General features: G+C 38.6%; 1 protein-coding gene across 1 annotated transcript in view; it reads right to left on the minus strand.

Moving 5' to 3' along the window:
• brinp2 (bone morphogenetic protein/retinoic acid inducible neural-specific 2) overlaps positions 1-16,511 on the minus strand; it is a 209,032-nt gene that overhangs the window by 72,178 nt on the left and 120,343 nt on the right. The window contains exons 4-5 of the mRNA XM_080486630.1: positions 7,603-7,793; positions 4,509-4,690 (exon numbers count right to left, since the gene is read on the minus strand). Of these exons, the coding sequence (XP_080342756.1) occupies positions 4,509-4,690; positions 7,603-7,793 (373 nt within the window). The remainder of the gene's footprint in view (positions 1-4,508; positions 4,691-7,602; positions 7,794-16,511) is intronic.

Here is a 16,511-nt window from a genome sequence, read left to right on the forward strand (position 1 = left end):
TTTTTCATTTCTTTTCAACACGAGCAGACAAAATCTACCTAATGGGTGGGCATCTAGGGCAGTGGGGCTCCAAGTGATTGACCAAATATGTTGACATGCACAGTGCAAATTCACAGTGTATGGAAACATGAATTATTGAAGGTCTTTTGCAATATATTTAAGACTGCTGTTCATTTGGACTCAGTACTCCAGCTGCTGGGAAAATGAACTTCTCGTACAATTTTATACTATTTACTTTAGTTTTTTATAAACGTTGCCATGCAAAGCTGTTCAAGGATATGACTTCCCTTCCACTGTAAATTGAAAAGCCTATTTTCACAGATGTCTAAAAAATGGACTTTTGTTCATTAGACAGGGTAGGAGAGTGGTTCAGTAATGAGATTACACTGAGCATAAGCACGGGATTATCTGAGATTAGGAAAATATAGAATAATACCTTACTCTTTGGGAAATGTGATTAGTCAGATGCAGTACTTGACTTTCTTTCATGGTATACCAATCAGAGCCTTCATATGGACATATAAACTGCTGTATTCACCATCAAGGAGTAATTTTCTTCCTGCGATGTGGCATTGTCATACCTAATTTTGACACCATAAAACTTACCTAAAATGATTATGAATCTCCACACTTTTGTGATAATTTAACTGACCTGGTTACCGTTGACAGTTATTTGGTCAATAAAATACATTCATTTGTACAAGAGTTTTTTGGTTGTTTTTTTTACAACATGATGAAGTTTTATAGATGAATGAATTGTCTCTGTGCAGATGTTCAGCTGCTTTTAGCTCTTGATAACTGCATCGTGTTGAAAGTATCCTACCTTCTCTTCCACTCCCAGAGAGCAAATTATACACGTTCTAGTTCCAGATGGTCTCTTTCTTTGTCTCTCGGAACTGTAGCCTGCACTGGATTGTGTGATTGAGCTCCCTTCAGTTTATTGCTGGAGATTAAGATAATGCATTTTGCTCCCGCCTCTTTACTCTGTGCTACAGCGAGCCCAGAGGCATACATAGACACAGGTCAAGAGCATCCCACTCTGTGTGGCTTCCTCCCAGATGATAAGATGATGTGGCAGAACACGGTGCGGCAGGTGGTCTGCCCTCATTTAGCAGAGACATGCTCTACACTCAGTGAAGTTGCTCTGTTTGTTAACTCGACGTGGACGTGTGTGAGATGGAGTGTGTGTGCATATAAATCACTGAATGTTTGGACAAATCTTCACTCCTATTTACTAATTCATATGTGCACTTTTATTCTATTGTTTTGTATTATTTGTAATCCCTCTGATTTAAAAAAAAAAAAAAAAAAAAAAAAAAAAAAATGTAAATGTTGGTTTGACCTTGTTATAAAGAGAATTAATTTGGATAGCGGATTCAATTTTATGCTTTCAACTAAATACTGACTGAGTTTAGGTTTCTGTTCTTGAAAGTTTTTTGTCAGCCAAATTGACTTTTCTTTTAGTCCTATTATCAAAGTATTTGAAGTCCACAACTGTCACCATCACAAGTCATCCCCCCCATTCTCGAGACAGTGGAACATACTTTTACAGTGCTACGATCCAGTTAAGACACGAGATTGACTCTTCAATGTAGAAGGGGCTGATTATGCACACTTCAGCAAACTTGTTTGAACAGAAATAAAAATGACAATTGACTGATGACATGATTCTTCTTTCACAAACGTCCAAGGCCGCTTTTATGAGCCGTCGTTTTTATTTGCTGGAGGTAACGCATTCATATACAACAGTAAGTCGTCTGAACAAAAGTGATTCTTAGCACCACTTCTTCTATATCAAACTGTGACTCGCCCACGGCCTTGTGCACAGTATAAATGTGGGTGGTGGTTATTGTTTTGCGAGTCACTTGTTGGCTAAAGAAGAGAAAGCATCAAACAAGTATAGAACTGCTTACTTTTTCAATGTATGTGAGCTGCACCTCTCCATGGCAGGAATGCAGTTTTCTCACACTCACCAGCATCAACTTGTATTTCTTTGTATTTTCCTTGCCGTTATTCTTTGGGTGAGTTCTTGAGGTTGCATGTTTTACGTCTTGACCAGTTTAACTCCAAAACTACCAAAGCAGTAAATGCTTTCAACACGTGTCAATGTCTTTTTTAACTGCTGTTGGGCTACAACAGTTTTGTGGTTTGTCTCAGTGGGTTTTATGAAAAGAAAATATTTAAATTGTTTCTGGTGCACCCGTAATACTCTTCCCACAGTCCAGCATATTAAATGTTAAGTGCTTCAGGCATAGTTTTACATACATGATATGCAAATAACTCATTTGGCAGACATTCCATCTCCAACAGACAAACGACTTGCTGCTCAAAACAGGACTAAAGCTACTGATGACCTTATCATATCTACTTATAGCTGTGTCTTATTTGTGTCTTTCCTTGAATATATATCAAAATTCCCTCCTGACATCAGCAGCCATTTAAGGTGTAATTTTGATGGTTTCTTCCTTTCAGTCCAAATCCCCAGGGGCATGATTTCTTTCATCGCTGGCGTACGATACATCTAGACCAACACTGGGTCTCTGCTTTCCCTGTCACAAAACTGCTGAAATACATAAGTCTGAGCTGATGGAAGAACTTCCTATACTTTAAAGGAGTTTGAGAGAGTCATTGGTGTGTCCTTGCTGCTGACAGTTAGTGTTACTCACGCGTTTTATTGCAATACCCGATTTCCTCCATTTATTTTCTCTATAGCCTGACGAAGGCTCACAGAAAAGGTGGCCGACTGAATTATACCTTAGACCAGCTTTTTGAAATGCTACTCAGTATATGAATTGTTCGTCTAATGGAAATTGAAGATGGGTTGGTGTGGTAAAAGCTCAGGATAAACCTCAATATTCAGTGTTCGTTATCGTGCGATGAAGCTCTTGCATTGAGCCTATGCCAAAAAGGAGTGCAGTGTTTCTTCACAGGCCAGGATGATAACCCAACCTCATTTTATTAGGACACCTTCAAAATTGTCCTCTTTACCTGAAATAAGGGCATTATAATTAACTTCCTCCCTAATCTTCAAGGTTTCCACTTCAAATAGGCTGATAATTCTGATTAAAAAAAAAACGCTTCTTTGTAACGCTGCATTACTCAGACTCAACATATCCACTCAGTCCAGCTGAATCTGGTAAATCTGACAAACTATCATATCCTTCCAAAGTAAATTATGACTAATGGCTTATAGCTGAATTGAGCTGCAAATTGCTTGAGCAGATTTCTCACACTATCACTGCATGGATGGTAAGCAGGCGAATAGATTTTGTAAAAAGATCCTAATAGTCGACGCTTGGATATTTATCTCCATTGTTCACTTTTCTTTGCAAAAAGACCGTGAATTGTTTCAGCGCTGCAGTCACTCATTGTTTTTCCACTCCCTGCAAACACCAATATATTCAGGCAATTAAAGTTTCCCCCCATAATTAATTTTAAGGAGATAATGTTGTATTTGCTCGGAGTTAAGGAAGCCTTTGTGTTTCCTGTCTCTCATGTACAACCATTCACAACTAAAGTAAGCAAATGTCTTCAAGTGGTGTGTCTGTGTGTGAATCTCACCTTTGCCCGCCGCGATTGCACTCGGAAAATGAGCCACCAGATTCAGAGGTGTAGGTAAAGTTGACACTACGCAATTACTCCAATTTGGATTTGCTCTTTAAGTTGACGCGTGGAAGCTTGATCCGCCCACCTACACACCTGCTGCTATCACATACGGCACACAGATTTGTTCTGAGGAGAATAATGTGTTGCACTGCTTTTGCTTTGCGTCCAATGAGGGGGAGCGCAGACAAAATGTATCACAACCAGGTAGGAACACAGTGAGACGATAACAGGATTTAGTTGTGTGTGCTTTTTGGGTTCCTCTATGCAATTATTCATGACAAGAATAAGCAAAAACCTGCTGGTAGGTTTTGGCTCAATGATAATCCACTGCATCAAGGTGAGTGGATGGTTGAGTGTGTCGCTAAATAAACTGTATTAAGCAAACAAGTGTCTTATGTGCTTTGGGAAGGAATAAAAACAACACTTCAACTCAAGAGTTTGAAGTGGTTTCAACAATATTGATGTGTTATATAGGCACATGCATACACAAAAGACAACACACACAAACCAGCAACCCAGTCCAGATGACACATGCAGAGGTACACTGAGAAAATATATATTTGGACCTTTCTGGGAAGCTTGGGTTACAGTAGAACAACTGTGCTTTAAACGAGGAGTGATATTTCAAAAATATGTCTTGCAGTATTTTGAAAAAGTAACACAATCTGAAAAAAATCTGGGCCTTTTAAAGAGATATCGAAGTGTTAATTTATGCACATCTTTGTAGATCAGTGCTTCATCGGATTGTGAATGGAGAGAATTTCAAACATAGGTGTATAATATAAGTTATATAAACATTCCATTTACATATGTACTATATGCTGAAGGAGACCTTTTGTCCTGCAGTGCTCAGAAGCAAATTATCTTTGTCAGTGCATTAGCTCTGAGAGGGAGAGCAGTACCTTAATAGCAGAGGTGGCGATCTGGAGGTGGTGGAGTCGCCTCAGGGTGCTCTCCCGGTCTGTGAAGTAGGAAGCTGCGAGCTGATGAAGCAGCTCCAGAGACACTACCGAGCTGTTGCTGTTGCCTTCCGACTTCTTATTCAGCTTCTGCTTGTCCAGGAAAATTGTCAGAGACTCCTCTCCTGTGGATCAAGAATCAATCGATAAATCTGCCGTTTATGAACAATTTAGTCTATGAATCTTCCCTTTATCGTGTGTCGGACTGACAGTGAAAGAAGTAAAGTGACATTCTGGTTTTGTACTTGACAATTCTTTGGCAGACCTTCAAATTCTCATTGTGGTTTTGTGGTTTATGCGCTGTAATGCAAATGAGGTTTCATGTACCTTGGCTTCACTCCCTTTCATCCAGTCAGTAATGCAGCCATCATCACTAAAGGTAGAAAATACGACTACCTTCAATGTATAGATTGTTAAATTGTGGCTCAGACTATGAGTCAAGTCTTTATTGTTAATTGTTTGAATGAAGCTGAATATTTTAAAAATGATAAATAACATGAGTCTCAATATCTGTTTGAATGAGTATTACAAAGACTTAATGACCAATGTAGGAATAACTGAATAGCTGTTGACTTGACTTTGGGGCTTTCTGTGTGTTTGCATGGACTGTGTTAAAGTGAGAGTGACATGTTACAGTATATCCAAACTCCATCTGTTAACAAGCAGTTATCATGAAATCTAAAGAAAAATATACAAAAGTCAATCTTGGCCCATTCCCAGATGTATCCATCGTTGTACAGAGTTACAAGACTGCTTCAGTACATAAAGGAATGAGCTCACCTGCTTGTGAAGGCAGTGTTTTAATCAATGAGACTACCGGTTTGGGGATTTTTTTTTTCAAGGTATATACTGTATAGTCATTTTAATGGGGGAAAAAACACCCAGTCCAGTCCTGTGTTGGCCGGTAATTTGGTGAGTTGATAACTCACTTCTTTTTTCAACTCGGCAAACTCACAAACTTCTTCTGCAGTTGAGTTGTTTAATTAGAGCATGGATATATTATATTATCCAAACTGTTATGGTCACTAGTATTATGAAGCTTTAAAGTAATTAAATATTTGTACATAGCTTTGTACAGTTTTAGTCCCTTCATGTCCAAACTATTATCACACAATCATAAAAATATTATAAGGTATTTTGAACACAATATTTACTGCTTGGATTGTTAGGCAATTTTTTCCTGAAAACAATTCATATTTTGTGAAACTTGCTTTAGAAGTCACCGAGTCTTGCTAAAAATACAAAATACTTGATAAAATACTAATAATAGTAGGACTGACTTATATTAAAACCCGAAAATCTAATACACAGAGCAGAAATACTTAACACAGATATAGTACTGGCTTTTTTAAGTAATTAATTTAATATGCTGTTTTTTCATCCAAAATGATCAAGACAAATCACAAAAACTAGTTATGGGGAGATCAATCTAAATCAGGCATCTACGGGATGCGTGCTCTTTCAAAATATGGAGCCAAGCATCTGTTTAGTTTGTATCTGACCAAAGTCACAATTTCCTAGCCTCCAACAAGGCACTCTATTATTAATGGACATTAATCACAGAGCGAGTCAAAGGGTTTTAAAAGCCACTAAGAGAACCACACAGAGACAAACACTGGTTTTAAACATTATGGGTACCGAGTTAGCTGCGACACTCAGGGTGTTTTTGAAGCCACTCCTTTTTAACATGCCCCATTTAGTGGTTTTTTTTTTTTTTTCAATCCCTTAGATTCTTTCGAATTTGTTTGTATTGATAAAATGTATGCATGAAGATTTTGAAAGTGATACAGTGCATTAATAGTGCTAAATTGAATATTTTGAGGTCTTACAGCCTATTTCTAACAACCATTAGATAAATGTATTCAGTTAAACTATTTAGCAAAATCAACATCACAGATCAATACAGCCATAGCAGATGAGGCCGACATAAAAAGCAGGCCAGATTGTAATGAACACAGTAGTGGAAAACAGCAGGAATTAGATACCGGGGATGTGGGCTTTCTCTCTGCTTGAGTGTAATTATTCTGCAGACGGGCTCTGCCCATTTAGTTTAGGCTGTTAATTACATATAGAGTCTAACTATCAGTCTCTGACACTGCATTCATCTCTGTTCCGTCTCCCACGCTCTGGCTCCAGCGCATACATCCAGTGATAAGTGGCAACAATGTCCGCCGTCTGTGGATGCAAATATCAAAGTGGTTCTTAGGGAACACTGCACATAATGTGTCGGCTATGTGAAGGGCATATATCCAGAGAGATCGTAGCAAGCCTCCGACAACACACCCAGGAAAAGATGTATGAGCTATTTTGAATTTTTGGGGGATTTTTTTTTTTATCATAATTGAAAATCTACTATATCACTTCTGCATGAATCCTTTCCTTTTTTTATTCACAGAGTTGATACATTTGAGTATTCTGGGCTTGTATATCTTCATCTGAATCCATTGACATGGATCTTCATACTATTTACCTCAAATTGTCCTGTAAACACAGCCAACTGTAAAAATGCACCTGTTTATTAGAGCTGTGCCGTGCGATGACAGGGATCAGCAGTGTATCGATAACACTAGGTTGTTGCCCTGAATGTTACACATGGCCTTGTACTTGTTTTTGTGAGGCACACACACAATCAATACTTGTGGCGATTTCTGTTTTGTGAGTTTCTGCTCTCTTCCAGGATGGAGGCTAAAAAGAAATCCAATAGAGAGAGACCCACACGTAGTAACAGGTCAGTTTAATCCCTCTTCTGCTTTGTAAGGCTTCAGCAGGTGCGCGTAATGTTTGTCGAAGGGAAGGATGAGTGGAGAAATTAGCACGGCGAGAAACAGCCCTCACTGAAAGCTGCAGCTGCAAGGTATCGTTGCTATTGTTCTTCACACGATTTCCCCCCCCTTCAGAAATCGTGCGGACAACACAACTGTAGCTCCACAGTGACTCCTCTGAGAGTTGAAATTAGGAGCTCCTCTGTTCTCGGGTTAGGAAGTGTCGGAACATACCAAAAATAAAGGAGAGTGTGTCACCTGCAGTCCATCCTTACCTCCCAGGGTAGCAGAAACTAGGAAGTGGGTCCCATACTTCTTAATGAGGTTTTCGTTGATTTGCTGCAGGGTTGGCCGTCGACCCAGTAACCGCAAGTTTCGGAGGAACTCTGGAGCTAAGGGCACTGGAGCTTTGAGGAAACCTCTCTTCTCTGTAGCCAGGCTGTTCACCTTCCAATGGCTGAACTCCCTACAATGACAAACACAGAAATTGATCAATATGCAATTCATTATGTAGACTGTCGGGGGGGGGGGGGGGGGTAAAAACAAAAAACAAAACTGAGGTTAAAAGTTGCACAGCGCCTCAGTATTTACAACGAACAGTAAATATACTCGCATATATAAAAACATGTGCAAGTAATGCAGAGCAATGAGTGAGAAAAATGTAACTTCTAATCATCAGTGGATCTATAAAGATACTGTAAACTTAAGTATCTTTACAGGAGAGAGATTTGTGCTTGTAGCGGCTGACGTCACTAAACATAGCCAAGCAATTATTTCATCAATACAAATAGTTGTATAGGGGGTGTAATAGGCATAAATCCTTAATAGCAAAGCAGGTGCTAATTTTCAGTTTACGTCTCTTGGTTGTCAGTTCTGATTATTTTATCAGTCAGTTTTGTCAACATAACTCAAAGTAACATCTGTCCAATTTGTTACTACAAGTACACAACACATTTGAAACTGAGATTTAGTCTCACCTTCTATGTTGGGATGGAAATAATTAATATTACATCAATAAAAGCACAGTTGCAGTCTATACCAGTGTTGGAGTACGGGGGCTTTTTATGCACGAACACACGCACAGAAAACATGTCCAGACAAATAATACTTTGTGCTATCAATATCAGAGTTGAACTAGCAATTGGACAGATTTTATTTCATCGTGTGGTTTGATTTTCCAGTCCATCACTCCATCTTTCAGTTGCTGTTACATAGAAAACTTTGAAAGAAGAAGGAAATTGTTTCTGTGTGCTCCAACTGTGTAATGTTTAAAGTGTGAAAGCTGAGGTTATACATTTTGAGTTTTACCTCCTAAAGGCAGTGAGATTTTGCATGGTAAATAAAAAAAAAAAAACGCCCCACATTACTCAAAATGAAGCACACCAATGTTGAAATTACTCCAAAAAATATAGACAATAGAGCAGACAAATCACAGTGAGCTCAATGCCTTAATCAAAGTATTATTTGACTAAAAACAGCTGACATACAAAAACACAAATGTATAGAAAGCTGTGATTATGGAATTGTTTGGTGTGACCAGAGCTGTGATGTAAAGTGGCATGTAGTCCTGCCTGGTTTTGCAACATTGTGGTCGTAAGAGTATATGAAGAATGCAATTATTTGCAATTTTAGAAAATTGCACGTCTGTAAAAAAACAAGAGGTTGGTCAGAAGGTTAAAAAAAAGGTTGCCTGTTAATTATTGATAATTAAATAGTTTGAATTTGTATTGTTTACACCCATCCATGTGTACATGTTTTATTGAGTACAGAGTTACCTTGGCTTTATTTGCTCACTTTTAACTCAATAATATCTCAAGAGTAACGTGGTACATAGAATTATATCAAATTGTATATTTAAATCAGTAATTGACCAATCTGGGCATCATGAAACTCTTTTTTTGCTGTCATTTTTGTTGATTAGTTAGTTTTGTAGGTATAACTGGGGGAAATATTTAGAACTGCGTTGGATCTTGGTGTTGCTCATTGACACTGTGCTGTATGTGTCAAAACACATACAGAGTATTAAGACATTTTTTCGGTGGGTAGAAATTTTGAGTCTGGTGTTTAAAAAGAAAACTGCACCACCCTGATCTGTTACACTGGAGGCATCGGCAATGCTTAGGTCATTTGAAGTCTACTGATGACATAAATTGCACTCTATATGTGGGACTGAGTGACATTTAAATAGTAGACCTTAAGTGAATCCAGTTCTTTAGCTGTCTAGACAAATGCCAGGAAACCGCAATTACCTAACAAATGGTCAACAAGTCACGGTGGCAGGCAGAGAGATGAGTCTGGAAAATTCATTCATTTCAAGTGGCAGATGATAATTGTATCCCTTCTTTCCTGCCACAGTCGAACCCTGAGGTATGTTACGATATGCAAATGCGAGCAGGGAAGAACAGATTCACCTCATCTGCATACATTTGCTGGAAACCAATGTTGTATATTAGTGCATTGTGTTCAAATTTGCTATGAGCAAAATACCAGCATTGACACACTGTTTTCCCATGAGTGTACGCTCTTGCGCACTCACACTCAAGACTGGAACATGCACAGAGGGAGGTGCATATACGGCATAATTGTCTCAGACTCCCAGGGGCTGCTCCTACGGTGCCTTCTGTGGTCAGAAGTTTACTATTTCCTACGACACAACGCTATAATCACGCTGTTGACAGCTCAGGGGCTGCAGTAGAACACATACAATACACCAAGTCACACCCTGATACACTGTAAATATGCATAGGGTCATTCGCATGCACTACAGTATAGCCAGTGATGGGCTGTAATTATTTTCGGGTGCCACGTTGCACATTAGTCTTCAAAAGAATAGCTCAAATTTGTAACAATTTAGCAGCAAGCATGACAAAGCTTTTGTTAGAAGGAATGGCCTGGGGAGCACACGGTCAAACTAGTCCTTCATTAGGAGGTTCATTCGCACATAATGCACCAATTAATGTTTGTAGCCTGGCCACAGACGCAGTGCAATTTGTACAAGCTATCATTAACTTCAGCCACATTGTTCAGTCAGGCCAATTCAGACAAACTGAGTCCAAGGGCAGTGTTTGGAGCTGCAAGAGAAATGTTTGTAGGGGGGAAAAAAAACAAAGAGCGAGAAAAGCAGAAGGGAAACTTTTGATTTTATCCTCGGCCTGCTCAGCTCTCTACAGTGTGTGGCCATTAGTGGAGACATACAGCACATACAGTGGATATCCATTCACAGTATTTTGTGGATGGAAATAGCTGCAATTGTGGTTGAAGCATTTTGATTCATTGAGTCCTAAAACGTTCATTTTGCTCAGGTGAAGATGCACAACCGTGAAGTTCACTTTAAGTGGGAAAAATCACAAAGTGAAAAATATAATGCTCTAACCTTACAGACAATATTGGTATGACATACTGGGAAAACCAAAAAAAAAATTATGTATTTATGCTTTTGCTGGTCATCTATCTGAATCAGATCTCTTGATTGTGTGGTATGTGAGTAAAAAAATGGTTGAAGTTGAAAACATAAATTAGATTTACTTTTAGTACTTGTGTAATTTTACTTATTCCAGTATGACAGATTCAGATCTTTCTATCTCACTCAAGATTTTTAATTAAAATTGTTTATTTATTAATAAAATTGAACTGATTTATGTCGCACTCCATGTGAACCAATACAAGACAAGAACCCTATTTGCCTCACCACTGTAACCACGCGAAGCTTGTTACATTTTCTGAACTGGAAGTCACGACAAAGAGTGAAGCTTGCACAAGTAAAGCAACTTGCTGTCACTGTTCAGCTGTTGGAAATACTGCTGTGCCTGAAGTTTCTAGCAGAACATTGCTGACTAAAGATGATTGTGAAAGTGGGAGAACGAAAAGGCAGAACTGTGTAAAATGTGTCACAAACCCTTTCTCCCCCCGTTTCACAAAGAGGGACGTCTGAGCATCAGATGACGACGAGACTAAAACTTTCTTCAAGAGCACTGCAAGTCTTGTGAAACTGGATCAATTATTTCTAAATAGCATCGAATGTGACCACGCCAGAGATAAATACCTCAGGCTTTGTTCACCAAGAGGCATAAAGGCAAATTCACCACAGATACAGAGTTTACTAACTAAAAGCCAACATCCTGCCACAAAGAGGACAAACAATGGCTTTAAACAAGCTGCTGAAAGGGGGAAGAAAACTAAAAGCTTGAAATGTACAAATTAGACATGAAACCTCAAATCATGTCTATGAAACCAATCTAATCATATGTTCACTACATTCACTAAGAACATGTTGATCATCATCATCTAATAAAGGATGATTAGTTAGTCGGATATCAGACTGTTTGTGTAATAATGATATATGCATGTGCAATATGCACACTGTGAAATAACAAAAACTGTCTGAAACCATTTAAAAAAAAAAAAAAAAAGACTACAGAGACGTACGTTCCTCCTGGTTTGTACCTTTGTGATGAAAAGATCACTCTCTGTTTGAATAATGCAATAAACTACTTAAAACTTTGTAAGAGCTTTATTTAAGATCCCTCAAGACAAATGACATGATTGTCATCAATCATTTTCATGTACACTACATTAATTTCAGCAGTAATTCAACATTTGCTCCGTTTCCTTCTCGTTGTCTTTTACATTAGCACTGATTGTCTTTCTCCTTCAATAAGATTCTCAGAAAATCATATTCCAATTTTAGAGATCCTAATTGTTCATTTTGCATTCTCAAAGAACAATGATGCTTTCCCATATCCCATTACCACTGGAATCATTTCACATGATGATATGTCCTCAGTAAAGTGATTTTTGCAGCAATGAAATCCAATCTCTTAACTGTAAATCTCTTAAGTGACTCCTGAAACAACATAAAACGCAGTAATAAAAGGTAAACAGTGAATACTGAACGGTCTATGTAGAATCGGTTGGTCATCAATATCACACATGATTATTATTACCCCACGTTTATCCATCTTTGTCCTCACTGCATGTAAAGTACAATTCTGTCACCACATTTAAGTAACACAATTAACACATTTATTCTCTAAACAATCACTCATACATGCAAACTGCATTTCCAGTTGCAGCACTAAAGGCACAGTGACACTTTCTTTTTATTTTCTTTGGGTGAGCCCATTTCAGTTTTGTGATTTTATGACTCACTCATGCTGTCTGTCTTTTTACAGCCTGAAACATCAGCACCAACTCCTGCCAGGTGACAAATTATACAGATATTTTTGCAGTGATACTTACACTATCAAGACTTTCCTTTCTTCTACCTGCATTTTCACAGTATGCTCTTCTGGGAGTCTAAGACATCTCACTCGATCCAGGCAGATATCATTAGGCTACATGACAGCAGTAGAGCTTTGCCCTTTGTTCTCCCTGTAAAAACAATATCTGCCTCATCCTTCACACTGATTCATCTGTGATGATTGCTGCAACCACACACCATCTTATTTTTCAAACTGCCCCTCATTTGTGATACATTGGTTGGACAATAACCGCAGGAAAATTACTCCTATATATTTCGGTCTGGTACGATCCAGAAAAAAAGAAAGTCTTCTCCGGGACTGTGATTTGTGTGGTGCAAGGGATCGCTTTGAATCTAAAGCAAATTATAGTAAACAAATCCACCTCACTAGCCAGGCATAAATGAACCGTGTCAACTCTGGAAGTTTGTGTGCAGCTCTCTGTATCTGTTATTCTAAAGAGGCCCTTTTTACAAGGTTACCAAGTGGCACATAGGACCACTGTTATGAAATAAGCTTCAGCATTTTTTTCCATTCTATCAAATGAAGTGAACAGCTTAATCTCTATCAGTTTTAATCATCACCCTCTAATATACAGTTTTGAAACAGCTGAACTTAAATGTCAGTATGTGCTGGAGTGTTTTTGTGATCTCAGTCTGACCTGATCGAGACAAAAAGACTCAATGCATTGAAAAATTCCCTCAGGTGTGTTTTATTCAATAAGCCCAAGGCTGTTTATTTACCCAAACATTTTAGATGCGCTGCAGAATATGTTTGAGAATGTTAATTCAGGTGGAAATGTCAGAAAATAGCATCGGGCTTATGTGGTTAAAGGCTCACTGTTGCAAATCTTGTATTTCTTAATACAAAGTGATATGACATAAACAAAAGTAAAAAAAAAAAAAATGAATAAAAGAAGCAGAGGCAGTCTAACTCATGAAAGACATGAAGAAAAAAAGAAAGCCCATCAATACTTTCGGACATGAAGGTCAGTCATTCCAAAAAAATTCAAGAACTTTGGAGAGTTTCTTAAAGTGCAGTCACAAAAAAAAAAAAACCATCAAAGGTGTGATTAAACGGTCTCTCATGAGGACCGCCCCAGAAAAAGAAGACCAAAACTTCCCTCTGCTTTTGAGGAAGGGTTCATTTAAGTTTCCATCCTTAGAAATCACCAATTAAGAGCACCTCAGATTAGAGCCCACATCAGTGCTTCAAACAGCAGACACATCTAAACATACTGCAGGGAGGAGGCTCTGTGAAAGAAAGCTTTCATGGTGGAATCGCTGTAAAGAAACCACTGAAAAGAGACAGATGAAAAGAGGGGAACTGCTGGGGTCAGAAGACTAAAGGAATGGACATTACACCAGCTGGAAGCTGGACTTTGATGAAATGAGTCCAGATTTAAGATGTTTGATTCCAACTGCCATGTATTTATGGGACACAGAAAAAAAAAAAAAGAAATAGCTGAGGTCTTTGTGTGTGTTTCATATCTGGTTCAGACATCCATCAGCAGCCCTTTTAAATGGATATTAAGCAGAAACGCACCTCCGGACTCGGTCTGGGCTGCGTGACCCAGAAGCAGAGTGATGAGCGACCTGGATCTGAAGGGCTGCCCTGTACAGCAAATGTGGGCGTTACCTCAGGTCTGTTGTAAAGGCTCTAAGTGACAACTTAGAGTAAATTATGTTCCAATGTTTCATTAATGACAAAAATCAAATTGGAACTACAACAATTACAGATGTATCATTGAATAAATAGAATTTTTCGGCAATGCTATGACATTTTTGGTATTGTGGTGTTATACAGTGTAGGCAATTTCTACAAATGGTCTGAACAATATCCTCAATAGAGATCACTTAATTATCTCTGGCTACTTGTAAAACTCAACAATATGCCAAAACAAATAATTTATATGAATAATGCTCAAGTCTGTCTGTCTGTCTTGAAACATGGCTTCCAACAAGCAGAAATTATTTTAAACATCTTGTCTTATACCGTTTATCCTACTTGTCCTCTATTTCAGAAACTTCCACATAACCAAATCGTTGCAGGAGGGTGACACTGCCTAAAAACTCAAATGTATGCACTTCTGAGGTTTTCCAATTTCAAGCGAAACAGAACGGTCAAAGTCAGCCCAGTAACAAATATAGCCATTCTAATCCCAGCAGCGGTTACATGACAAATATCCCAAACCAAAGGTCACACTCATTTGAATGCAGCAAACTATTACAATTAGTCTGCAGCTATCACATGCATCAGCAGGCATTAGTTTTAGCTCAGTATTTAGTACAGAGAGTTGCAGGACGGCAGCCAGTAGTTGCACACTGATTAAATGGGCCTGATGTAGACTGATGTGTTTTCTGAGCCGCTCTGCAGTGACTGAGCACGGCTGAAGGGGGGCTGACGGCGACACGGCCGGAAAGCAAAGAAGCGCAGTGCATCATTTGCTTTTCTCCTCGCTTCGCTCTCTAAGAGTTAATGGTGAGACTGTTGGCTGACCGTTTGGCTAATGATGATAGATGGTGTTAATTAAAAGGTTTTAGCACAGCGCTGATTGCACCTGCAGCTCCGGCGCTCAGTTTCACTGAAGCAGAGGGCATTACTTTTTTGTTGTTGCTTTAACAAATGAAAGGGAGGAAAAAGTCTCTGGATATGCAGAAATTTCTCTTAGACGTTCCTCCTTGCAGCATGTCGGAAAGTCACACCTGGATGTTATTAGCTATCAGATGGAGAGCGAGCACTGGAAGGCTCTCGGGGTGAATACACCCTGCCTCTGCCAGGCGCTTCGCACGAGTGAAGCTGGGAGTGCGAGAGGAGCCAACCACAGAGCTATGTATATCAGAACTCAGTTATTTAAAAACATTTATGTACACGGACGTGGTCTCGAGCAGGGGGTTAAATGTCAAACATTTATTGTGTGAGTTATTTTATGTTCAGATGGAAGTACACAGTGTAACCAACAAAAGTACTGTCATTGACAATAAAAGGATACAAGTATGTTCAACGTTAGGGGTCTATATGGACGCAGATATCACACATCAATGGAAAGCTGTAGAAAGTTCCTTCTCTAATTTTATCTTTGACTTTATTTCTTATGCCATATAACCTGAAGCTGCGATCACACTGCTATAACTAATAGAAGCCTACATCTTTTGATTTCCCAATTTCTGACCTTCTACTGCAGAAACTGACTGGTAGTTTCCATTATTCCTTTCATATTAATAGTAAGATATGCCTGTCTTTTGGTTTTACATGCTTCTAAACAAAAACATGTAGGTGGTGCCATTACTTGAACCTGGAATAGACACCTACTGTGATTACCAGGTGGTGTGTTTTGGGCTGTTTTTGAAAATACATTTGTTCATGTAACCTATGCTGTGACATTTTAATAGAACAGTAGTACGAGAAAAATCTTACAGTTGCTTTTCTTTCTTTGTTGATGCACAGCAACAGAGTTTCATAATATAATCTATAAGGAAAAGCTGCCAATTATGTCATTGATATTTACCAAAAAGCAGATCTAATGATGAGAAAACATGTTCAGACTAATTTTCTGCTGAAAGAGGCACAAAAACAAATAACCTTGAGACTTACTTTGTCTGATTTGTATGAATTCATATGAATTCATGACTGTGCAATCTGGTTGCACATGGAGGCTTGAAATGCATAAGAAATAACCATGAAGGAGAGTTGAGGTTTAAAATAAGTGGCAATCATCCCTGCGGATTGCAGTATGCAGCCTAAAGCAGACCAACTTTCAAGCAATCAGTCAGAAAAACATTTATATGCCTCCTACATTTTTTTCTCCAGTCAATATGGAAGATAAAGCTGCAGTGCTAAATCCTAACAGGTAGCAGATGTTATCTTAATTTAAAAATCATGGCCATCTCATTTTTTTTTTACACATCTGTATTCTTGGTATTGTTGCCACAGCTTTTATACACATA

This window comes from Lipophrys pholis (assembly GCF_963383615.2).
Source record: "Lipophrys pholis genome assembly, chromosome: 1".
NCBI classification, from domain to species: Eukaryota; Metazoa; Chordata; class Actinopteri; order Blenniiformes; family Blenniidae; genus Lipophrys; species Lipophrys pholis.